This window comes from Python bivittatus, unplaced genomic scaffold, assembly GCF_059951505.1.
Source record: "Python bivittatus isolate LINGU-HERP-01145 unplaced genomic scaffold, Pbiv_v1 ctg000610_np1212, whole genome shotgun sequence".
In the NCBI taxonomy this organism is placed as follows: domain Eukaryota; kingdom Metazoa; phylum Chordata; class Lepidosauria; order Squamata; family Pythonidae; genus Python; species Python bivittatus.
The window spans coordinates 32,640,511-32,665,333 of NW_028277088.1; the positions used below are offsets into that span (position 1 = coordinate 32,640,511).

The 24,823-nt window shown below is 45.2% G+C and overlaps 3 protein-coding genes across 3 annotated transcripts; all 3 read right to left on the reverse strand.

The window, feature by feature from the left end:
• Positions 1-1,411: 1,411 nt before the first annotated feature.
• Positions 1,412-6,413, reverse strand: HOXA5 (homeobox A5). The gene is made up of 2 exons (XM_025170395.2): positions 4,356-6,413; positions 1,412-3,149 (listed from the first exon to the last, which is right to left on the reverse strand). Exons 1-2 carry the CDS (start codon positions 5,011-5,013, stop codon positions 2,899-2,901), a joined length of 909 nt encoding a protein of 302 aa, XP_025026163.2. The 5' UTR covers positions 5,014-6,413; the 3' UTR covers positions 1,412-2,898.
• A 205-nt stretch (positions 6,414-6,618) lies between these two features.
• On the reverse strand, positions 6,619-9,765 carry HOXA6 (homeobox A6). Its single transcript, XM_088150714.1, has 2 exons — positions 9,284-9,765; positions 6,619-7,571 (listed from the first exon to the last, which is right to left on the reverse strand). Exons 1-2 carry the CDS (start codon positions 9,741-9,743, stop codon positions 7,312-7,314), a joined length of 720 nt encoding a protein of 239 aa, XP_088006840.1. The 5' UTR covers positions 9,744-9,765; the 3' UTR covers positions 6,619-7,311.
• Positions 9,766-15,345: 5,580 nt separating this feature from the next.
• HOXA7 (homeobox A7) lies at positions 15,346-18,866 on the reverse strand. The gene is made up of 2 exons (XM_007428229.3): positions 18,425-18,866; positions 15,346-17,228 (listed from the first exon to the last, which is right to left on the reverse strand). Exons 1-2 carry the CDS (start codon positions 18,801-18,803, stop codon positions 16,930-16,932), a joined length of 678 nt encoding a protein of 225 aa, XP_007428291.3. The 5' UTR covers positions 18,804-18,866; the 3' UTR covers positions 15,346-16,929.
• Between the last annotated feature and the right edge of the window lie 5,957 nt (positions 18,867-24,823).

The following is a 24,823-nucleotide window of genomic DNA, read 5'->3' on the forward strand; positions in this document are numbered from 1 at the left end:
GTTAGGAACAATTTGCTCATACTGGAAGGAAGAGGAGGAGCAGGAGGAAGACAAAAAAGAATGCATGGTCAGAGTGGGGAATATACAATGCACTGTGTACAGTGTACAAATATTAAGATTACAGAAAATACAACAACTTGTGTACAGTGTACGAGGTGCACGTAGCCAAGTGTGACTAATTCTGGAGGGCAGAGAAGACCCAAAGAATCTGATATTTAAAATCAGCTAGAACTCCTTTCTTATTCTTACATGCAAATATTTCACCTAGATGAAAATATTCCATCAGACACCCCAATAATGATGGGGTTGTTGACCCTTGAACAAGCTTATAGCCAGAACCATGTTCCTCCCCCTCCCTCATTCTTTCTTTTCAAATTGGCCTGCCGACTCTTCCTCCCATAAACACAACTGATAGAAAGTTTAAAAAAAAAAAAAACCTTCATGGAGCAAAGGAAGTCATTATCATTTGCTTTAGCCAACATAATTAAAGTTAGGCCTCAAAATCCATCTCTGCCCAAGATGCTTACTCTGCTTTTCTTATATCTATCTATCTACCAGTTTGAGACTGCAATTTTTGATTCTGGACTAAGATGACAATAAAGTTTGTTGTTCTTATATGTATTAGCCCAACTGCAGAGAAGTTCAAATTAAAAAAGGAATTGGGGCAGGTTGGAAAAAGCCACCCTATCTTTAAAGCGGCACCTTGAAGAGATTATAGGACTATTTCAAAATATTGTGAGATCCTAAAGCAAGGAGCAAGGCAAACGACAGCCGAGTTCTCTACTGTAAAAACAAACTTAAGCAACTTGTGCACAGAACTTACCTTAAGCGCTTTTTTTCACTGAGTATGTGAGAACTTGGGGGAGAGATACTTCTGTACCTAAACCCTGACAATTTGAATGACCAGGAGGCACACGTAGCCTGTAAGAGAGTCAAATGAAGTCCAGCGTCAGTGTGATTATATGTTATGTGGTATATAATGTTGGATGACAACTCCCCAGAACCATAAAACTTACTTTAATGGCACCACGTGACATTTTATAGCCAGTAAGCCTATCTGTCTGTGCTATGGATGATTTTACGATCTAATTCATAGACAAAACCCTATTCATTTGGCATCCAAATGTCATATAGCCGGAACTTGGGCTTATAAAGTTTACTGCTTTATAACTTTTAAGGGAAGATATCAATGTACCTCGCCTGTAAATCTGCAGATCTTTAGTTACTCTTAGGAACTCAGAAGCATTAACCATTCAAGCCCTGGGTTGGGTAAGTAGCGTTACATTTCTAGCAAAATTAACTGTAGCAAAGCCAAACAAAGAAATACATATTTATTTGATTTGATCTAAGACAATATCCCCAATATCTGTTAAGAATGCACAAGGGGAAGGAAGGTGTAATTCATGGTCAGTAGCGCCTAAAAGTCTCGGGAACGTCTCTATGATTGTCCGGCAGGTTAGCTGTTCTTAGTCGCAGGGATAAACTTCTAGAAAGCTAAAGCAGGTTCTTCGGAGAGAAATGAAGTTGAGGAAAACAAATTATTTGTTTGTTTGTTTGTTAAGGAGAAAGAGTTGACAGTGGGGTATCTTCCCTCCCCAGAAAAAGGAATCAGTTTTGGGTTTGTTATATAACATTCAACCCAGAAAGCAACACGGGATCTTTGCTTCATCTTTACGTGGGCTAATGGGCTCAGTTTCTTCTCCAATTTTAGTCTCCAGACTAAACGTCTCCAGACTAAATGTGAAACAAGATATAACGTTCCTCTAGGGTACAGACCAGCTTCCCCTCAAAAGGCAAAAGAGGAGAGGAGAAAGAAAGTGGGGAAAGATCCCTTACAATAAAAAGTTTATTTTTTTTCCAGTCAGTTATTTAAAAAAAAAAAAATCCACATTTTTTTTTAAAAAAATCACATTGTTTTTTGTCCAAACAGCCAGACTTTGACTCTATTTGTAACTTTGTCCACAAAACAAAAGCAACAACCCCCCCAAAAAGCCCTATACTTTACCGAAGCTGCGCTTAATAAAAGCCATTTTTAAAGAGTTCGTGCAAAAAGTCATATACAAAGGCACAGCAAGGACATACTGTCTGGAATCACAGTTTTCGTCACAGATTCACTATTCACTACACGTTAGGACACGTTCAGTTTGTATTTCATCATTTCACCTCTACAACAGCCATTAATGACACAGGAATTAGATAGGTAGTATTTTTTTTTCTGATTGGAAATCTTGGCCACAGTTTGGAGTTATACATACACTGACACATTCAAACACACATGCACAGATAAGCACAGCGAGGGCAACAACACAGAGAAAAACACCGGGTTTAAACTGGACTGAGTGTGGGGAGCAGGAGGGGAAGGAAGGAAGGAAGGAAGGAAGGAAGGAAGGAAGGAAGGAAGGAAGGAAGGAAGGAAGGAAGGAAGGAAGGAAGGAAGGAAGGAAGGAAACCTTTCTCCTTTCCTTTCCTTTTTTTTTTTTAATGTGTGCGTAGGGCTATTTTTTCCCGTTTTTACAGTTACTTCAAGTAACACCACTCGCTTCATATAAATAAGTTAAAACATCTACATTTTTTAAAAAGACAAAGCTATTCAAGACAAAGAGATGCACGGGAAGCCGATCTACTGCAATACGCGCTAGGGAGGCTCAATTAAACAGGCTCATGATTAAAAGATACATCAGCAGAGGGTTGGTTCGCCCTCCTAGGGAAGTTAAGCAAGTCAGTGGAAGAGGGAGAGGGAGAGGCAGAGAGGAAGAGAAAGGGGGGAAGAGAAAGAGAAACTACTGACGCTCCACGCAGGGTCAGCGCTTATGATACTGTTCAATTGTTGTGGTTTTGTATTTGTATTGTGTTCCCCTCTCCGGGGTGGGGGGGGGAGAAGCAGGGCTGGCATTCCTCTTAAGGGCGAAAGGCTCCTCCTGCGGCTGCCATGCTCATGCTCTTCAGCTTGTTATCCTTTTTCCATTTCATGCGCCTGTTTTGGAACCAGATCTTGATTTGTCTCTCTGAGAGGCAAAGAGCATGTGCTATTTCAATCCTCCTCCTGCGGGTCAGGTACCTATTGAAGTGAAACTCTTTCTCCAGCTCCAGGGTCTGGTAGCGGGTGTAAGCAGTCCGGGCCCTTTTCCCTTCGGGCCCCCCTATGTTGTCTGCAACAGGGGAGAAGAAAATAATAAGGGAACCGGTTTAGACTCTGGCAAAAGGGACGTACCCTCCCCCTTCACTTTGGCTCCTTGCTCTCCGATCTTCTCTTGCTCCGATTTCTTTCTCTTGTTAGTATGTTGATTTGAGGGAAAGGCTCAACAAGTACCTCCTTCTCTCCTCCTCCTCTTCCTCCTCCTCCTCAGTTGTCTCTCTCTCTCTCTGCCCCCCCCCCCCCCGCAACCCGCAAGTCCCTTTCCTTAAGTAATTTCAAGCATGGTGAGTTTAAATAGCCTCCCCTTTGACTCTCCTAATCAAGGGCTGAAGCTGGAAAGTCCAAGATTCCCTGCAGCTGTTCTCCAGCCGGGTCCCTAACATGCTCTGTACTCCCTGCACATAAATGTCTTCTAGCTTCCTAGAGAACGTACTTCCCGATTATTTGCTTAGGATCGTGGCATTAGCTCTGACCGCAAGAAAAGCTAACAAACCCCCTCACCCAGGTCCCAGACCCAGGCCACTTCTCGTTTCAAGCTCACTTTATTTGCCAGCCAAGTCCTCTCCCTCCAGGGGAAATGACTTCCACGCCGACGCCTGAAGGACTGCAGAACTATCTTCCCCCAGACTCTTCCCTCCAGGGTCTCCTAAGTTTCCCCTACTTTTCTCCCAGGGAAATCTCGCCCCCCCCCCCAGCCACACGCACGCACACACTATTTCCTCAACTTCTTTTTGGATATAATTAGTAACGGTGTTTTCACTGGACAGTCTTCGCCATAAATTATCGAGGCTGACACGCACTATTCAGGCTGGTTCGCTGGCTCGCTCCCACCATTTCCATTCAAGCGCCCAGTTCCCGGAGACCTGGGAAGAGTCCTTAGGAGAGACTGTCTCGCGTTACCCCGAGTTCCGTCCTCCACTGGCCTTCAGCTGCACTGCCCTTTCCAAGGGGGGTGGGAAGAGGTTGTGGCTTCCCCAAGAGAGAGACCACCTGAACACGCAGCTAGACCGACAGACGCGGGGCACGCGTGCGAGAGAGAGAGAGAGAGAGCGAGCGAGAGAGAGAGAGAGACGTGGAAGGAGAAGGAACTTTCTCGTCCCCCTGCTTCTCTTCTGCCAGCCTTGTGTCCCTCGGCTCCCTGGCTCCTGCTCCTGCTCCCCCCCTGCCTCTAGACCTGCTGCTCTAGGTTACACATAAAGAAAACCGGGCATGCTTTTACCATGGCTTATGTGCAGTTTTCTCATCCAGGGGTAGATCTGGGGCTGGGGAGGCTGTTGCGCTGTGTTTTGGTCGTTCTGCTGGGAGGTCGCCTGCTCGCTGTTGGCGGGAGGGTCCTCCTGGGCGCCCGGCGACGTGCTAAGCCCCTCTCTGCCCAGGTGGTTGCTGCTGGCGCTGGCGCTGGCGTTGCTGCTGGCGCTGGCGCTGCCGCCGGCGCTGGCGCTGGACGTGGACGAAGTGCTGGTGGTCGAGTTAACGGTAGAGGTTTTCCCCCCGCCGTGATGAGCGTCGCCGCTGACAGGCGAGGCGGCCACGGCGGCGCACGGCAGCGGGTCAGGCGGAGGAGAGTGAGCGGCCGCCGCCCGGTTGGCGTACCTGGCGTCGGGGGTGGCGGCGGTGGCGTTGGCGCTGGCGCTGGAGGGGTAACTGCCGCCGCGAGCCCTCTCCGTGGCCCCCCCTGGCGCAAAGTGGCTGGAAGCGGAGCGGCCGACGCTGAGGTCCATACCATTGTAGCCGTAGCCGCCGTACCTGCCGGAATGCATGCTGGCCGAATCCCTGAATTGCTCGCTCACGGCACTCGGATCTCCATAATTATGTAACGGGTACTCCGGGCCATTTGGATAGCGACCGCAAAATGAGTTTACAAAATAGGAGCTCATTTGTTGTTGTTGTTGGGGGTTGTTGGGGTTTTTTTGTTGTTGTTGTTGGCTTTTGCTTTTTTTTAATCGGGGGGCCTTGATTTGTGGCTCTTTGCTTCGTTTTTTGGTGCGTCTATAGCACCCTTGCACAATTTATGATGAATTATGGAAATGACTGGGACATGTACTTGGTTCCCTCCTACGTAGGCACCCAAATATGGGGTAAGGCTTCATATCACGTGCTTTTGTTGTCCAGTCGTAAATCCTGCCTGATGACCTCTAGAGGTAAACTCGCGCACTAAATGGGGGAGTTGGGTGGATGCTAGAGGGCTGGGCCGCGCGCCTGGAGCGCGCGCCCGCTGCCAGCTCCCGACTGTCAGTCGGCCTCGTGCGCCACCCTCTGGAGACTCGCTAGAGCTTCACCTTTCTCAGCCCGGGGCTGCTGCAGGACTGAGGTCGAATCGAGGTTACAGCCCATTTTAGCAAAATTATGACATCTCTCTCAGAGTCCCATTAGTAAGTACCAATTGTTAGGGGCGATGGACTCTAGACCAGAAAAACAGCAAGAATGCGGGCTGCTGGGGAATCTATAGCCACCTTTTACGCAGGAGATCCTTTTCAAAAAATATATCTCCATCATTCAGGTAGAGATTTTTTTAAAAAAATCAAAACAAAAATTAGGATAAAGTAAACTAAACCAACGTAGATTTCTTTGGAAATTGGGGGCCAAAATTAGCACTAAAAAAAACTGATTCAGAAAAAATAAGAAATAATGAATCTCGGTAACAACAATAACTGGGCAACAGCTTCAAGAGGAAAGAGAGAAATACATCTAATGGAGATGCTTTTAAAATCAGTGCCGATTTCAAATTTCTATTCAACAGAGGTCTCCTGCAGTATTTTTTTTTTAATAGGGTTATTTCATGGGCTTTTAAGAGACGCAGAGAAAGAAAGAATCCAGGAGCATTTTAAGGGCATGCAATTTTTCCCCACCTCATTTCTTCTCATAAATATAAGCATAGTGGTGGTGTTTAGTTAGGAGGATGTGAATTATTCTTTTTTTTTTAATTAAGAGAGTTATACTCCAAGTGCTATGCTTTTCACAGTATCAAAAAATAATAAGCATGCTTCCATATTTACATGTACACAGTGGCACCAATATACTATAATATAATGATATTTTTTCATGCTATTAGTAAATAAAGCCTTCACCTGTGCCTTCTGGTACACAATGAGTACGAAATAGCCGCATTCTTATTTTAGACTGGGGGACAGTGTTTTCCCAAAATATTGTTTCCTTTAAAATATTTTTAAAAAGGGAAAAGGATAAGAACACATCTAGGACTAGGGTTTCTCTTAATGGAATTTAAAACTAGGTCAATAGAAGAAGAAAATGAAAACACGCTTCATGATCAATTATATTAAATGATTATATGGACCCTAGTGATCTGCCCATCAAGAGAGAAGTCTATCCTTCCTTTTTTCCACTTGTATATACAATATTTTTACCCTTTTAAAAAGGCAGAATTTTAATTATTAAGAAAAGCCAAACTCCTAGACATTTAGAAAAATAAAAATATATAGCAGATAAACAGCACTGCAGGGTTTTTTTATTATAGTTCCCCTCCCCCATTATCCCCTTTCAAAATCCTAATTGTATATTGGGAATCAAGCATACATGCTAACAGTCCCCCCCTCTTTTTTTCCTTAAACCACATGAGGGTGCCATTTTATTTCATTCAAATAAAGTCCCAGTGAAATCAATATTACTGCCAAACAAATGGGTTCAGGTCTGAGATGAAAAGGGGTAGAACAAAGCGCAACTATTTCTTAGAGTTAGCAGCAAAAATATGCAGAAGAATCTCTCTATCCTTCTAGAATCCCTCTCTGAACCCACATCTGGCCCTTTCTTAGGCATCGAAGCCAGACCATCAAATGGTAGACTTTCATACAAATGCTTAAAACTTTTTTTTTTTTTTAAGTTCATATCAGAAGCATTTAAGCACCTAAATCTATAGTCTGGAAACCTGACTGTGATTACCAAGCTTTTCTACTGTCAATAATTCTATTGATATAGAAATTCAGTTTACTGCAAATATATATAGATATATAAATATGTATGTATTTTAATTAAGCCTTTGGGAACATCTGCATAACAACAACAACAAAAAAGAACAATAACCCAAGGAATGTGTAGGGCTCTATGTGAGTGATTGTGTGTGCGTGTGTGTGTGTGTGCATATGTGTGTGCGTGTGTGTATCAACTGGGAGGCATGGTGAAGAAGGAAAAGCTACTATTCACTTTCCTTAAGCGTACTTTTACTCCCCTGATTTTTCCTCTGATTCCTCTTCGCCAGGCTGGGTGGAATTGATCAATTTGCTTTCCTTTTTCCACTTCATGCGCCTGTTTTGAAACCAGATTTTAATCTGTCGTTCGGTAAGGCAGAGAGCGTTTGCAATCTCAATCCGTCGCCTCCTGGTTAAATATCTGTTATAATGGAATTCTTTCTCTAGCTCTAGCGTTTGGAATCTGGTGTAAGTCTGCCTGCCCCGTCTCCCGTGCGTTCCGTACACTGTACCTAAGGAAGCAAACACACAGAACCGCCGATCAGCAGGCCCGCCTTGGCGCTTCCGATTAACAAAGAAATCCGGGAAAACCTCTTGGAGCTATATTCCTTGTTTACTCACGCTTCCTAACCTAGGAGACAAGTTCGCGTTCTCCTCATGCTCACGGGATTGGGTATTTTAAAGTTATTACTGTTATTGTTTATTATTATTATTATTATTTAAATTTTGGGATCGTTGGGAGCAAAAGCATTCCTTTTTAATAAAAGGAAGGAACTGCGAGATTGTATTCAACATGATCATTTCCCTCAGATAATATGCGAATAGGCCTAGGTACAGAAGAGTTGCTTTTATGTGTATCATGTCCAGACCCGCAAGAGGATTTTGGCTTGATGTAACCAAATTGAAATATCTTTCAGTGGCACTGATTTCCAAAGGAAGAAATTAGGAATCCTATTTCTTAATTCTTTCCCATTTTAAACAGGTGAAATTTGAAGAGGCTTGGCTTGGCTTGGCTTGGCTTGGCTTGGCTTGGCTTGGCTTGGCTTGGCCCGGCCCATTCTCCTGATAAGTTCAGCCAACTGACACCAGTGTCTAAATGCATTTATTTGGAAGCCCCGGTGATTTCAGTAAAACCTATTTTGAAGCAAGTGTTTTTAGGAAGGTAGAATAGAAATACAGCATAGAGTTAAATTAAATTATGCTGCTTTAAAGGAATGGCATTAATGTTTTAATGAGAACATAAAGAGAGCCAGTCTTGTCTAGTGTTAAGGCAGAAGGCTAGAATCCAGGAGACTGTGAGTTTTAGTCCCAGCTTAGGCATGAAAGCCAGCTGGGTGACTTTGGGCCAGTCACTCTCTCTCAGCCCAACTCACCTCACAGGGTTATTGTTGTGGGGAAAATAGGAGGAAGGAGTATTAGGTGTGTTTTCCGCCTTGAGTTATTTATAAAAATAATAAAGGAGGGATAAAAAAAATCTAAAAAAAAAAGGCTGAAACTACCCAAAAGCTTTCAGTTTTAATGCTTCACTGTTAAAATCTTCCTATACTTTTTAATTCCACTGGAAGAAGGACAAAGAATGACATTCTGATACATTGAAATGGGGGGGGGGGTTGTTGGCCATTGATCAAATTTTCTTTCTTCCCACCCCCTCCACGCCATTAGATGATTTGTGTGTGCGCAGATATTACTAGAAAATGTGCATTCAATAGCTCATTCTTACACACTAATGAGTGGGTGAAGGGAGGGGGAAGAGAACTCTCACTAATATATGGAGCAGCCAGAACTCTTCCCTTGTATCAGTCGTTGGCTCTGATGGAAAGGGAAGGTCCTGGGATGGTGATGAAGATGAGGATGACCAGTTCAGCAACAGCAGCCACCCAGTGCTTAAGAAAATATTGATTTTGAAGGGTGCTAATATTTATTTCCATGAGACTTGCTTCCAGGTATGTGAGACTGCAATTGCAGGGTTCATGTGCTGACTCAGCCTTCAGAAGGCGTCCTTGTCAATGTAGCCCTCAACCTGTCAGGTTGAAGGGAGTTCCTGGGAGAAAGTCTCAGGTTATCCCTGGGCTTTGAGCCTCCACTGCTCATAGCAGACAGCCTGAAGATGGCCCATCGCAAAACGACCCTTATCCCTAAGACGGAAAGAGAGAAAGCAAGGCTCCCCTCCACCATCACCTCTCCATCCCACCTCCCGATTTGTGGTTACCTCCCAGTGACTTACCAGCGCACGAATTCATCCTTTGCATCCAAGGGTAAACAGGGCTGGTGTACTTCCGGTCGCTGCTTTCCTCGTTCAGGGCTTTGGCTGCCCCGTTTTCGGGCTTGTACTGCTGGTCAGAGGCAAAGCAGGGCAAGTAGTCCCCGGGGTTGCTGGCCCTCGGTTTGCCATTGCCGGAGGGCGAGGAGGCACCGCCCAGGTCCTTGTCCGAGTAGAAGCAAGAGGCTCCATAATCATAGGACGCCCGGTTGCAGGCGATGACCGTGTTGGGGCTGGACTGCTGGAAGAAGCAAGGGGAGGAGTAGGGCTTCTCCTGCAGGCTGCCGGCCCCATAAGAAGCTGGGAAGTGCCTCAGAGCCTCGTAGCCAGCCGCGGGGTGGTAGAGGGGGATCTGCCCCAGGAAGGACTCTTGCCCATTCGACAAGCTTCCCGGGAAAGCGGGATTCACGAAATAGGAACTCATGGACGCTCCCCAGATCCCGGACCGTGATTTGTTGTGTATTAGTACATCTGGCTATAACTATTAGTAGTCATGCGAGTGGTTTGTTTCTGGATGGCCGAGCGCCAAAAGCGACAGCAGCAAATCGCACCAGCTGACGGCGCGGCGACCAATGAGCGAGCGGCGGACGGCCTTCTCCCCCGGGACCCGCCGCTACCGAGCCAGCAAAGTTCCAAACAAGCCCCCTCCCCCGCGCACACACCTCCGCCGCCGCCGCCGCGCCTAGCAGATGGCAACTGGCCACCGGCGCCCAAACGGAGGGCGGGGGGTGGGAGGGAGGAATTGCCCTCGGGTAACCCCCGGGGAGGAAGTGGGTGCTCGTGAGTCTGTAGGGCGAGCGGGATATTCCCACCTCAATGAATGACTCCAGGGAGAGACCCCGAGCGCCGGGCAGCTGACTGCTGGGAGCAAAGAGGCGCCCCCGGAAAGTTAACTTGCCAAACCCGCGGTCTGCCCAGGAGAAGCCAGTTCTCCCCCACGCCCCCCAGTTCATTCACCCTCTTGCCAGGAGCTCGCGGTCTCTGTCCCGGCCCCGCAGAGTCGAAAGCAAAGAAACCGGATGGTGTACAGGCGGTGTCTAAGAAACGCTTAAAACTGGAAACTTGACCAGCCGTCTCCAAAAGGGAGGATCTGCTGGTTTAGAAACAAACCGACGAACAAGAGATCCCGTCATTACCGCCTACCTTCAGGCCCGAGTCAAAAGCCATAAAACGAAGGCGCCCGAGGCACTTGAAATATTTCCCAGCACAATGCAATGGGCAACCGTAATTCAGCCGAGTTGCATGATTTCCCTTTCTTGTTGGTCATGAAACGCGTGTCTACGTGTGTTGGAGACAGTGTGCATGCATCTACATCCCCGTGAATGGCTAAGGAAAAAGATCCCTTCTGTTCAAGATGAACCAGATAATATAATGCAACTAATTTAATTTAATCTTCAGCTATGAGCCGGACAGGAAACGGTGATTCTCCGACACAATTGCTGTTGTTGCTGCTCTTTATTTGTTGTCAGTGGGGGTATTTCAAAGGAAACCTCTCTGAGGATGCCAGCCGCTGCTTTGAAGAGAGGAAATTATTCCAATAAATTTTTCCCCCTGTTGTTAGTCTTTTAACTCCCCAAATGATATCTTTGTAACTTCAGTCTGTTGTTATAATGAATCTCACAGGAAGGTGGGGAGCAATTAAGCCACCCCATCTTTAAAAAAAAGAGAGACCAATAAAACTGAATTAGCCAAAAAAAAAAAGAAAGAAAGAAAGAAAAGAAAAGAAAAGAAAAAAGAAAAGAAAAGAAAAGAAAAGAAAAGAAAAGAAAACCACTAGTAAAAAGAGTGTCTGCTGATAAGCTCTTTTGAAATCTGCAAACATGGCGGTAATTTCAAAATACAATGGAGAAAATATCTAGGCCTGAAGTTACAAAACTCTTAAGGGAGTGAGAAACCTGGAAAGCAATGAGGTCTTTAACACGGAGGCTGGCAACTTCCGAAATTATTTCCGTTGAATCATCTTGGTCTTACCCCCCAGGAAATATGAATAAGATTAAAGCCCCATATTTTCTGCCAATCGCTTCTGTCGTTTCTCAGGCGTTCTTCCACTTTCAGAATGACCACTTTAATAACTGGCCCTCTGTTGGCTTGAAAACCATAAGGCCTCTGCTCAGTTGGCTATTTTTTATTTCTGAATCTGAATAGGGTATCTATAAAACAGAAGTTAAAATAGCCACCGTCGCCACCGCCACCCCATTCTTGTCACCAGCATTCTTTTGGTCCTTCACAGGAGTTTCACAGAGACCCTTCCAACAATGGATTTTTTTTTCCCTGAAAAGATTTCCTAATCTCCCCCCCACACACACACTAAATGAAGATCTATAAACGTAAATTGTCGGGGTGTCAGGGAAAATACTCCCAAAAGTTGAGAATAGTTATTACTGAATCCAAAAATGAATTCTTTTTAAATATTTTACAACACAAGAAAGCAGAAGAAATGAGACACACACATGCACACACACAGAAAGCTGATTTATACTAATTATCAGCAAACATGGAATCTAAAGTTCCTATAAATGGAGTCCAGGTAAAAAAAATTTTATTAGACTTTACAAAGGATACAATATAGCTAGATATCAGTTCATTTTCATTAGCCAATTGCCAAGTTGTCAAATTTACAAAAATATAAGCAGCTAGGGGAAAATGTAGATTAGGGAATTATTTGTAGATTTAATGCAATAAGCAGGGAATTCTCACCGAACTCTTAAATCCACAGCAAGCATAATTCAGAATAGAAAAAGAGATAAAATCTATACACAGTTACCAGAACACCAATTAGAGTAAATTAAAAAAGAAAAAAGTGGCTGTGGTCCAGCAAATGAAATGGTATTAATAGTACTTTCCCCCTTTCCATCTAGATGTTTGGAGACACACATCTGTTAAACAGAAGTTTTGCAAAGTCTGCACCTTCCCAGAAGAATCCAGACAAATTCTCTGAGATACTTTCTTAATGAAGCAAGGTAAACAGCTTGAGTGGGCCATTGAAAAACACACGGCAAAACAGGTCAAACTTCAGAACTCTTTCAAATAACAACCTCCATTGATTTAAAACGTGTGACTACCACTTTAACAATGAGGGCCTCCCACTCCCCCGCCCTCCCCTCTCCTCTTTCATTCAATCCAAGCCATAAGTCAAACAAAGTTAGAACACAGGTGCGGGGGGGGGGGGGCGGCAGTAGCCCTCTTAAGTTTAAAAGCTCCTTTTCTATGAAGGTACAAATCCACTTACAAATTCTTCTCATGTTCACGGAGGTAACGAGAAGCAAGATTTAGCTAACAGCCTCTAATCCAAACAGATCTCTCAATCCCAGCCATTGTTTAGATTGGACGTGTATTAGTAACCCTCGTGGGATAAACTCAGCGTCTCTAGGTCGCCCTGCTAAGGAGTTAGCGCAATCATATTTTCAAGGGTGCCTCCGCTTTCCCCTGCGTACGCTTAAAATATAAAAATCGCCTGAAAAAGGGTAACGACGTCTCCGTGTGTGGATACGCTCCGACCAATGATAAGCAAGCCATTCAGCCGTGATTTATTTATCGGATCCCTTTTAATTATTTATTTATGTACCTGGTGGCTCCCCCCCCGGCCCTCTCAGCGCCTAGTACCTCCAAGAGCCACACAGTGGCAGTACTGAGCACGCTTCTCTCGCCGATAAATAATCCGACATTCACTGCAGCTGTAGTCAAGCAGATACGGTAATGCGATGCACACGCAATTCTTTATCGACTCGGGTTGAGAAAGGGTTGGGAGGGGGTTGAAATCATCCTCAACGGCAGAGATAAATATAAGAACAGGGACATAGCCCAGTCAGAAATATTTTCCTCCTTACAAATGGGTAAGAAACAACCTTGACTTAGCTGAACTACACACAATTGCTTCTACGAAAATACTGCATACAACTCTCGTCACTACATCTTACCTGCTATACCAGTTATTAAGAGAATTTACTGGGTTTTTTTTTTTTCATTAAGCAATGCCCCAAAAGGTTCCTTAAAGCATTTAATCTCCCCCCTCCTCCGCACACACACCCCATGTATATTAATGACAAAATAAAACAAGCGCTCGGGTTCTTAAAACGCTCGCATATGTTCCTGCCTCTCAACTGTGCACATAAGCAGCACCATAACATCGCGTTTAGGTCTGCCTCTAAAGGCATCGCCAGAATTAATCACCGTCTAAAATTCTAAAACACGTGAGGACCCGCCTCCGTCCACCAATCTATGCCCATTCCTTACACACACCTCAAAATAAACGCAACCTCTTAATAGCTTCGACCGCAAATTAAACCCTCGCAAGGACCAAGCCAGCCCGCGTGGGTTAGACACCACCTTCCTGGGTCTTCCAAATCCGCCTTTCTACGAACGCAGCTGTTCATGAGAGGGTTTCTAGAAACCCACCACGCTTTCCAAAGGCAGCCTTTTAATGCAGCCAATGGAACAGTAACAGTGACAGGATGACACTTCGAGCCCGACTCTGATTTGTATGCGCCAAGCAAAGTCCCGGAAGCCCCGGGTTGCATTGGTTCATTCTGACTCTTAGGCAAATCGACCTTCTGCTCGAGACAGAAAGAGACTTAGCCACGCCAGGCTGCCTCTTGTCACTAACCAGGTCTGCTTGCTGACGCTCTCCTCTGCATTTCTCACCTTGTAGGTCCTGGCTGGCAGGAGCCCCTGCTACTTTGACAGCTGTCGCTTTGGCTGCAGCGGAGACGAATTGCCTTCCTTTTGGTGCCAGAAGAAGCAGGAAATTAGCCAGGTTGCGAGTTGAAAATCTGCCACCCCACAGCTTTGAATCCAAGATGCCACACCTTCCGGCAAAAGAACTGGAAAATGCCATTCCAGACCTGCGTTCGAGGCGACTGCCCATACCCAGTCTCCATCCACTCGACTCCCTTTTGACTTACAATGGACAAATGAAAACCCGGGTGGGTGGTTGAAGGGGGGGGGGTGGGGCTGAAAAGGCAGAGAGATCCGAAGCAGGACAGAGCAGAGCAAAAGAATGCAGCTCTATTCTCGCCAGGGAAATTATAAAAAAGTTCATGTTCACGATTACCACCCACATGACCGTCGACAACCAATGGAGAACCCGAATCACTCGTAAAGTTGTATTGCAAAGTTGTAAATTTTCATAAACAACAACGGATTTATGGCCTTTTCCTCATCACTAAGAAAGAGGCAGGACTTAGAAAGGCGCCATTTTACCAGAGAGACGGTCCTAGATTTTTAAAGGACCCCACCATTTGGACAACCCTCCTCTGCTTTTTGCATGGAAATTATGCTAAATACATTTAGAACCAAACAAAGTATCAGACACTGGCCCACTTTCCACTCATATGAATTTTATCCTCTACCTCCTTCCTTATAATTTCAATCTGAAAGCAGCCTGTCTTGCTTCAGTTTTAAAAAATGGGGGTGGATAATGGAGGCAAAGAACAAAAATAGGAAAATATTTCAGAAATATTTGAAAATACACCATGGAAGACGAGGTCTGTTTCTGTTACTTCTGCCTTCTGCCCCTGTTCAGACCTCTGATCTGAGAATATCCATGTTGGCAATTGTATCCTACCCGAAATGCGGATTTTCGTTCAGGCAGGGAAGCTGCATACAAGCCCCAAATTTGAACTAGGCTTATGTGATGAAGTTTGAGCTAAAACCATAATCCTAGTCTTACTGAAGCCAAACTCATGGAACCAGTTTAGATGCCTAAGTAAAGAAGAACACGATCCATTTATCACCTTTAGTACCAATGGAAGAAACTGCACAGGAAATCCATCAGGACTGTGCCCACAGAACCAAGCTACTTTCTAGCTCCGTATTAGCCTCCCCTCTCGGTGACTTACTCTGCAAGTGAGTTTGTGCCGCTGTTTTCTTTCAGGTAACAGGGGTAGTGATGGCACCATCCTTGTTTGCTGAAGATTATTTATTTGCTCAGATCTCTTATATTTCATGATATGAATAATGAACAGTAGGACGTATGCACAGATGCACACACACATTCTTTGCTTGCAAAGAAACACAATGCACTGTCAACAAGCATTTTTATTTGTGTAACATAAAACACAATTAAACTTGGGTGATACACGAAAGCAAACTTCAAAGATAATTCACACATATACACACACGCGCCCTTCCCTGCCCCTTCTAATTTTAACATGAACTACCTCAACGTTCACAGTGAACAGAGCGGAAAAAACACATTTGTAATGTACAAGTTATGAATAAAGATTAGCCAAAACTTTAATGGTAGAATTTGTTTATACAGAAGTTTTTCTTAATGTTATCATGCTATAAAGTTACCCGGTTCAGTATAGATTTTCCCAGTTTATGATGGAGTTCAAGACAGAAGAAATAGCCAACATTTCCAATACACAAGTTGTCTGAAATGTAGGAAAGTTGCAGCCTTTTGTATTGAGCAAGTATAGGATGAGGGAAGAAACTGGTGGAAGAGCAGGTGGTTGTTGCTTAAATTCACTTAAGTTTTTTGTTTGTTTGTTTTAATTGCATCAAGCAGAATTAACGATGGACAAATTTTAAACAAAACACAGACCAGCCTTCAGGAGCGCAATATGAAAGAAAAGGTGAAACAGGTTTTACAATGGTTACAATCAGGGTTTATCTCATAAAATTCGGGCTAGCGAAGACTTGAGAAGAAAGCTTATATTGCAGCATATTTGATTTAATTTAATAACAGCCTTGCAATAAATATATTATGTCTAAAAACTTTAAATTATATTCATCAATACTCCACACCAAATCTTCGATCCATGCGAGGCAGGCCTCCTCGCAGTTTCTGCTTGACAACATCTCCTCTAACCTTCAGGTCCCATCAGCGACTCCCACCAACACTATTCTCGCCCCCTTTTCATTTATACAATACAATTTTGGTGATAGGTAGGCGGAGTTAGAAAATAGGTAGTTTTCAAAATAGGTAGTATGAATCACTGCAGTTGAGTGTAGTGGTTTATTCTTTTTTTTTTTTCTTTTTTTAGGATTTCTTCCCCCACCCCAGCTCCCTGTCCCAGTTATTTAAACAAATAAGCAGAAAGTCCAACCACTTGGAAGTATATAGAACTTTAGTGAAAAATTAGGTAGTCTGAAATTAAGCCTAATGCACTTTTCCCTTTCGGATTTTTGGGGATTTGTGCAGTCAGGTAGTTTATTTGGAAGCTAACTTAGATGGGGCTCTCGCGCGCTCTCTCGCTCTTTCCCCCCTTTTCGTGTGCAAAGAACGGGTCATTGTTGGGTTCATTTTCCTTTCACAAATATCAGTAAAAAAATTAATATTATGTTGTTTATCACTTGTTAACATAAATGACGACAAGCTTGGATGCCCAAAGCCAATCTAGCCCAGATGTTGGACCGAGAATGGGACTTTGCAGTTTAGACTGAGAATAATCCAGGGGATGTCGAGAGGAAATGGAAGGATCTATCCCGCCTGTCCTCTCTCCAGCCCCTCTTACAGTGGAAATGGCCATTTTAAAAAAAGGGTAGTTTTATGTTTATTTTTTTTAACCAAAAAAAAAAAGCTTCAGGAGAGCGTTTACAGCTGTCACGTGCAAACAGCATCCGAGAAGAGTCTCGGGTGAGCCTTCCCTTCCTCCCGCCACCGGCATTCATTCCGCGTCTTCCTCCTCCTCCTCCTCCTCCTCCTCCACCTTCTCCACCGAGGTAGTGGCGGGTGCCCCCTCGTTGGCCGCGGCGGCGCCTCCAGCGGCGTCTTCTTTATGCTCCTTCTTCCATTTCATGCGACGGTTCTGAAACCAGATTTTGATCTGCCTCTCGGTCAAGCACAGGGCGTGAGCGATCTCTATCCTCCGCCGGCGGGTCAGGTAGCGGTTGAAGTGGAACTCTTTTTCCAGCTCCAGCGTTTGATAACGGGTGTAAGTCTGACGCCCTCTCTTCCGATCTGGACCTACAGGGAGGGAGGGAGAGACAGGGGGGCGGAGACCATCCAAGTTAAGGGAGAAAAGGCAGGAAAAGAAGACAATCCACCTGAATAAAACTCGGAATTTACAAACAAGTCGGCAGATAAATGGAGTCAGCCTCACTCCTGTTTCTCTCCCCCGCCTCCATTTTTGCCAGATTACAATACCCGGCCGGCCCCAAAGGCCATTAACAGCGCAGGGTTAGGCAGGTCTTCTTGAAAGCAAGCCCTAATGAGCCCCTACTTGAAAGTAAACCCCACTGAGTCGATAGTTCTCCACTCAGCTAGAATCTCTGTCACCTCCGAAATAAACTCGGCCCTGTTCCGTGGGACTGTAGCTCTGCTTTTCCGACTGAAGGCACCTTCATTAGAAGTCTGGGCGCTGGATTCTAGGTTTTTAATCCATAATCTCAAAGAAAAATCCGAGCCAGAGGCAAAGTGGTTTAGCGGAACTCTGCCGAATATTGGGTCACATTCTAGGTAGTACCTAGGTTCAAGTCTTGCTCGCAAACTCTATTCAGTGTAAGTTAAAAGAATACCTTCGCCTCCCACCTTGCCCTGGTCTAGAGGACGCGCAGCGAGGTTTAGGCTGCACCAAGAACCCCTGCCTGCCTGCCTGCCTGCCTGCCACAGGATCATCCCTTTCTGACAAAGAAAATTCGAGAACAGAAAGAAATCACACATTTTAGCCCAATCCACGCAGAGGTGGCTTCTCAGTCATTGCGGTCTCCTCCATCTCTGCCCGCCACCCCGTTTCCCACCCGAGATTCCCCTTCTCTGCCGCTGCGGGCGGAGAGAGGCGCCCCGTCGCCAGGCGTGTTCTCCGGACCCCTTCGCCACCCTCGCCTGTTTTCCCTGTGGCGCAGCCCGGCGTTCAGCCCGACGCTCCAGTTCCATCGCGAAGAGGAGTTAGATAAATTTACGAGGCTCGAACTCATTAATTGGGCAATAAAAAGTTTTATGAGGTTCATTTACATACAATGCCACAGGCTTTTGCGCAATGGCGCCTCTGCTCTAATTAAAAGCGGAGAGGCAGGCGCACTTTTGGCGAGGAAGTTTGCATGCGCCGCCTTGGCTCGCCTGCCTGAGGTCGCGTAACGTTCGCCCGCAGGTCGGGCTGTTCTTTTATGTTTCTGAGCAAGGCTTTTGGTCGCCCCCGCCCGCTCCCCCCGCCTTCCCCATACCTGAAGACCTCATCCAGGGGTATATCCGGAAATTACCCTCAGCCTGGCTGTGCAGGTTGCTTTCCTCCGCTTTCTCACAGCTGGATTTGGTTAAGTCATTGCAGAGGACGGGAATGTTCTGATCAAAAGAGGAACAATGCAGGTTGTAGGCATCAGAGCCCAGGCTGTATCCGGAAGAGAACGGGGTTTGATATATGGCACTGTTCACATTGTACAAGGCAGGCATGGAGGAGGTGAATGCGCTAGCGCCTGGTCCATAGCCGCTTCTCTGGGAGTTGGTAGCAAAGGAGCAAGACGTAGGCTCCGCATTTTGGAAGAGAGAAGCAGCCCCCGTCGTATATTTGCTAAAAAGAGCGTTCACATAATACGAAGAACTCATAATTTTGACCGGTGATTTGTTGTCCGGTAGGCTTCGGTGTCGGTTTTACGAGGTAGCGTGATATATGATAACATTACACCCCCAGATTTACACCAAACCCCATTTTCTTTTGGACCGAGCTGCCTCCACCACGTGACCAGTCATATGACCCCATCCGCCAATCTCCTCCTGCATCACAGGTGGTAGAGATCAGGGGAGCGCACAAGGTCCTATAATGGAAGGGGAAGAGCATCACAGCCGTGCCTCGCGAATGACCGAAAGCAGCCGTGCGGCTGTGTTCCCCGGGCGGGCTGCCACATGGCCGGCGGCACGCCGGGGACCCCGGAGGAAGCCGAAGGAGCGCCGAGAAACGGGGCTGGCTCGGGCTGTGACGAGGCAACTGGAGCCCGGCGTTTGGAGAGCTAAGGCCGGCCGTCTTCGCCTTCGCCCACCCTTCTCTTCCGCTGCTGCCAACGGGGCTGGGGGTGACGGAGTCGTCATGTGCTTCCTTTAAATCTCCCCCAGCCCCGAGACAGTCTCCTTCCCACTGCTTGAGAGAAGCTACCGGATGGATTTGGAGTTCCCCTCTAGTTTCTGTGCCGTGGGCAGCCTTTCGGCGTGTCCTATTCGGAAAAAGAGCACAGTTGGACCCACACAACAGCCTCCCTCATTAATATAGGCCCTCCCCCCGCAGTCAACTGCAAACACGGGCTTTCTTTTTGACTCCTGGCCGGGGGGCTCGTGCGCATTAGTAGACATCGACACAAGCGCATTGCCACCACCGTGGTCGTGTTCTTTTTCCTACAAAAAAGGAAACGGCGTCACGCACGTGGTGGCCTTCAGCCGGTGCACCTCTCTTTGTGTGTGTGCGTATTGATGGGTTTGTATGATTCGGTAAAAAGGGTTGCCCTTCCTATTTTGCTAGCAGGTTTCCTGAGATGCTGAAGGCTAGATGCGGAAATCTAGGAATGCCAAAGGCTCCTCCGTTTCTCTTCTCCTATTACCAACTTCCCTGCCTAAAAAGGGGCGGGGGGGGGGGGGGGAGAACGGATCCTAGCTTGTTTGCAAGTTTTTCAAAGAGGACTGGTAAATATCTTCCAAGGCCTTTCATGTGCCTGATTTTGCCTGCTATTCCAGGGAAGGCTACATCAGAAGACTTATTGCGGGAATTACGACACAGAAGTGCCTTTATTAGCCGGCCTGATCTGCCCAATAGCACTGCCCCGATTTTTTAAAAAATGTATTTGCAGCGACAAATAAAATAAACGGGCTTTCATAACCTTTGGGAAGGGGAATCTCCTCGAGTAGGAATGAGGACGTTGAAATGCATCTTGTTTTAAAGCCCTGCTTCTATCCACAATCGCCCGCGCTCAACTTCTTCAGGAAACACATACCTTTGAGGATCTTCTATGCTTGGGGAAAAGGCAATGCCCCCTCCCCCCAGATCACAGACAACAGGACTCCTTAATTTTTAAGAATCCCCCTCCACGCACACAGGCACATGCAGCCCATCCAGGGAGGATGTGGTGCGTCTCCTACTCCCCCCCCCCGCCCCCTTGGTCGTAAAATGAATTTCCTCCCCTCCGAGGAGAAGTTTGCACAGAGGCATCTTTTACTGCCCTGCTCTATTGCACATCATAAACTGGAAGGAAGACAATGGAATTGCCCCGGAAACTCTCCCCTTAAATTATGGAATTGGCTATCCTGTGTCTACAAAGAGCCTCTCTCGCGCTAGAAACGCCCCTAGTGATATTTCTCACGGAGCTTTGAGAGGGTTTATTTCGGTGCCACCGGCCCGGCAGGTCCAGTGAAAGGACCAATAAAGGCCGTCGTACAGTGGGGCTGCGGACTGAAATGGTAATCCTAATATGTAATCATATGGACTCAGATGAGGTCGTCTGCCCCTCAAGCGTTTCGCTTGAGGGAGGGAATCCGCAGCCGCGCTGTTTAGGCTCTTTTTGCCCCCGCAATTTTGATCCGCATCTTAAGATGGCTGTCAAAACCAAAGGAAAGGGAAGGGAGGGCTCCCTCTCTACCACCCTCATCCGCCTTCCTGGAAAATCTTTTTCAAATCAAACAAACAACCCTAAAAAGCCAACGAAATGGCTAAGAAGTGGGAAGAAAGCAAAGGGAACCTGCAAAGGCAACCGAGATCAAAGAAGGGGCCGGCCAGCCTCAACATTGAACCAATAAATGCCTCTCCGGGAACAGCCCGCAAGATGGAAGAGGGGAGCAAGACAGCGAGCAGAAGCGGCGCTCGGGGCGCGGCTCCTGATAAGGCAGAGCGGGGCTTTGCAGATGACTCTGTAACCAGACCCCTTAAAATGAGTCAGGGGCGATCAAGACAAGATGCTGGTTTCTGAGTTCCGCGGGGGACAGACTGAAAAATAAAAAATAAAATGATCATGTTTTCTAAAGTCTTTTCTTGGAAACGTTCGAAATTTTTCACAAGAGTTACGGTGTAGTAGTAAGGGGTGGATACACACGCTCACCCGGAACATGAGAAAGGTTTTCTGAACAGACGGGTGTCTAATCCTCTCTGTACAAATCTATTCCATCAGAATGCCCCAATAAGTTCAGAAGCACGTCCAAAGTGAAGCTCCCTGCTTGCCACAGAAGTATGGTTGAAAAGCTCCCTCTTTTTCCATTTTAAGCCTTGTTCTGGCTCTGGCGTACGAATGCGGAAATTTTCTGCTGTTCAAAAAGAAAAAGATCCTGTAGGCTGCATTGTCTCTAAAAACCTGCTTGGAGGTGTGCCCCGCACACACCCACGCAAACACTGCCTGGAATGATCCTTGTCTTACAATGTATTGCTTATTGCATTTCATTTACTTCTGCGTTTTCAAATAAAACCCCTACACCTCCTATGTTTTGCTCTCTATCTAACGAGCTCCATGCTCCTCAAAAATATTCTGTTACATAGAAAGACGTAAATTGCTTTGTTATGTTCTGGGAAGTCTTTGTTAAAACGCAAGAGTGCTGTTGTGAAATAATAACCAATTGCTAATGCTTTAAGATTTCTGCAGTTGGAAGCAAAATATTTATTGATTAGGTTCGATCACAGCTTTGATTTTGCTATTTGGCATATATGGGTTTCCCTTTCCTTAATTAGCCTTGGCTGTTCAATTAAAAGTTTATATGAATTACTTAACTTTCGTTTTGCATTTCACCTTGGGTGAAGTGGTTCAAGATAACAACAGCAAGCTATATTGAAGGCATGCCCTTAACAATAAGAATTAAATTTACAAACTGTGATAGGTCATAATCTGTTCATATAAATTACATTTTCCACTAGGAGCATCTATTAAATGTAAATGTTACATTCCCTCTATAGGCTTCCATTATTTTTAACATCAGATATAATTGGTTGTTTTCCCTTCCTGGATTCTTATTCTAGAATTAAACCAGAATACCTTTCTCACTTAAATCCTCCTTCGCTGGTTCTGTATGGCTCCTTTGGCGACGGGTTTGCATGTGTGTGTGTGAAAGAGATGCACATTGTCAATATTTCCCCAATAATGTCATATTTTTCTTTCATTTTGATGCATTGCATTTATGTTTCTTATGTTCTGAAGACCTATTACAGCTAAACATGAATTCTAGTCATCTGTTTTCAGATGCCGGTGTGTGCCTTGCTCGGCTTAAATGAGAATAAATGGAGCCCTCCAGAGCAGAAGCAAAAAAGAGGTATTAATTTTTGATCAGAAGAAACAGAAAATATAAGAAACAAAAAAAGCCCCAGAATAAAAATGTACAGACATTTGTACAGCCGGTGATATGTCAGCTTGTGAGCATTTGCATAACATAATTAAATCGGGTCCCACCGAGTCAAAATTGTTTAGGACAGAACAGAGCCCTTAATTGCAGAAAAGGCATCTGCTGGAAAAATTCAGTGGCTGGTAAATAATTTTCAAATTAAAAATTGCAGCCTGGTTGCTTTATCCTAGCAATTCAGTTTTTTTGGTTCTGGGGGAAAAAAAGCCATTTCAAGGACAGCCTGACCCCCAAAGCAGACAAAATCACGTTTGGGGAATGTAAATGAGGCTGAGCAAAGGAATCCTTGTATTAGAACAGAAGGATATTTGCACCACAGAGGACTGCCTAAAATCCCTCTAAAGGGGGTTTGTTTTGTTGTGTTCAGTTTTGTTTTTTTTAGAAAAAATGATTCTATTTGTTGCACTTGGAAACATGGCCTTTAAGCTCCTACTTAGGGTTGCTTGTACCAATAATGCAATCTTTCAATCATCCACTGAGGCTTTCCAAGGATTTGAATCTTTGCAGCTATAATATTGCTTCTATGCTTTCAATAAGTCTGCATATGTTTCAGTTCCATACACCTATTGGGGAGCCCTACTGAATCTCCAATTAGGGCATTCTGATGGAATAAAATTGCAAACAATCACACCGTCATAAGGCCATCCTGGGTGTATTTACTTGAAAGTAAACCCCACATTATTTAGCGGGGCTTACTTCATGGAACAGCTTGCTGCCTGGTCAGGACTGAGATCTGTAAATGATTGTACTGTGTGAATATATTTGCCTACATTATTTGTATTTGCATACAGATATCACTGTGCGTATCAATTTGTGCATATCATGGGCAGTTAAATTATGGATTGGTTCTTAACATAAATGTATTTGTATTTCATTATAGGTTTAACGATTGGAAATTTAATCTCACCAAAGATGATACACACTCACAGATATCCATACAGACAGAACCCATTTCAGCCTCTTTATTGTGCTGAAATGAGCCATTTTTAAGCCTATAAAGTATATTCATATAGATGAGCCTTTATGTGTACACATCCATAGGTATGTGTTTGTATGTATATGTATATGCATATGCATATGCATATGCATACACATCACATATTGCTCACAAGTCTGAAGTCACAAGCTCACAAACACTGATCTTTGATATATAATAATAATGATAATAATAATAATAACAACAACGACAACAACTTAACCGTTCCAAGTGCTGAAGTTAAGGTTAACAATAAATGACATACTGATGAATAACTGGATCCAGTTTTAACCAAAACTGGCTTAAATTCCCACTATTATCTGCAAGCCTGGTTTTGGTATGACTAAATCTGCATCCAACCCAGCATTGTTGCATTCCTTTTTAAGTATTAAGGTGTCCATAAGGGTAAATAGGCAGTGAGCACTTTTGTCCTTTGTTAAAATCCAATCAGCAGTTGCAGATCCGCATACTCTAGGCTGCTTCGAGAAAGTCGACATTTTAGATTCTTCCCGTGGCTTTTAGGCGACCGCTCTCGTTTTCATGGAACAACACTGCCATCTGCTGTTGCTTCCTGGCCCTTGCAAAGGATCCAAAAGGTGCAGGACTCTTACAAAGGCGTAAAAACCGAGGAGCTCCCTGCACTTGCGAACATTTTAAATAATCTGCCTCGCCATGCCTTGACTATTATAGCAAAAGATCCCGGCGGCAAATTCATTATAGATAAACGTCCACAGTTCAGCCTACGTTTCAGAGGAAGGAGACTCATAAAGGCAGGTTATTTCCGCAGCCCCGCTTTATCTAAAAGAGCCAGACAAAACAAATGAAAGGGCTTTTGTAGAAAAACTTAATTGCGGCTGGACAGTTGTAAACTCATTAAGGACCGAATTCCAGACAGTTTGCAGACCCGCCGTTTATTAGGGCCTTCGAAGGCTGGTGCTTTGAAGTCCCCCCTGTCCGCAACAACAGAGGGCGTCCCAGCACCCCAAACTGCTGGGACAGACAGCAATTCCAGCTTACCCCAGCCCCTCCTGTCTTCCTTTCTCGTCGCCAACGCCGATCCCGTTTTTTCCACTTGTCAAGCATAACTCAGAGATAATTCCCACCTTTTATTTTCACTCAAGGCATAGCCAGAAACAAAAACAAAAATAACAGTCAGCCAGACCCGTCCCGGGTCTTCCTGGGTGGGGGGAACTTTTACAGACCCGGACGAGGTTCTCTTTCACCCGCCGCGCCTTTACACCCTGGAAGGGTTACAGCCGTCATTTTCTTTTATGGCCCCCGATGGCCCGCA

Bases quoted from the DNA above. Each gene is read 5' to 3' on its own strand.
- HOXA5 (XM_025170395.2), bottom strand. From the start codon at position 5,013: ATGAGCTCCTATTTTGTAAACTCATTTTGCGGTCGCTATCCAAATGGC. The intron at 3,150-4,355 runs GTAAAAGCATGC...CCCCTGTTGCAG, and splicing joins AAAACTGCACATAAGCCATG to ACAACATAGGGGGGCCCGAA.
- HOXA7 (XM_007428229.3), bottom strand. From the start codon at position 18,803: ATGAGTTCTTCGTATTATGTGAACGCTCTTTTTAGCAAATATACGACG. The intron at 17,229-18,424 runs GTATGGGGAAGG...CCCTCCCTGTAG, and splicing joins CCCCTGGATGAGGTCTTCAG to GTCCAGATCGGAAGAGAGGG.
- HOXA6 (XM_088150714.1), bottom strand. From the start codon at position 9,743: ATGAGTTCCTATTTCGTGAATCCCGCTTTCCCGGGAAGCTTGTCGAAT. The intron at 7,572-9,283 runs GTAAGTCACTGG...TTGCTTCCTTAG, and splicing joins AAGGATGAATTCGTGCGCTG to GTACAGTGTACGGAACGCAC.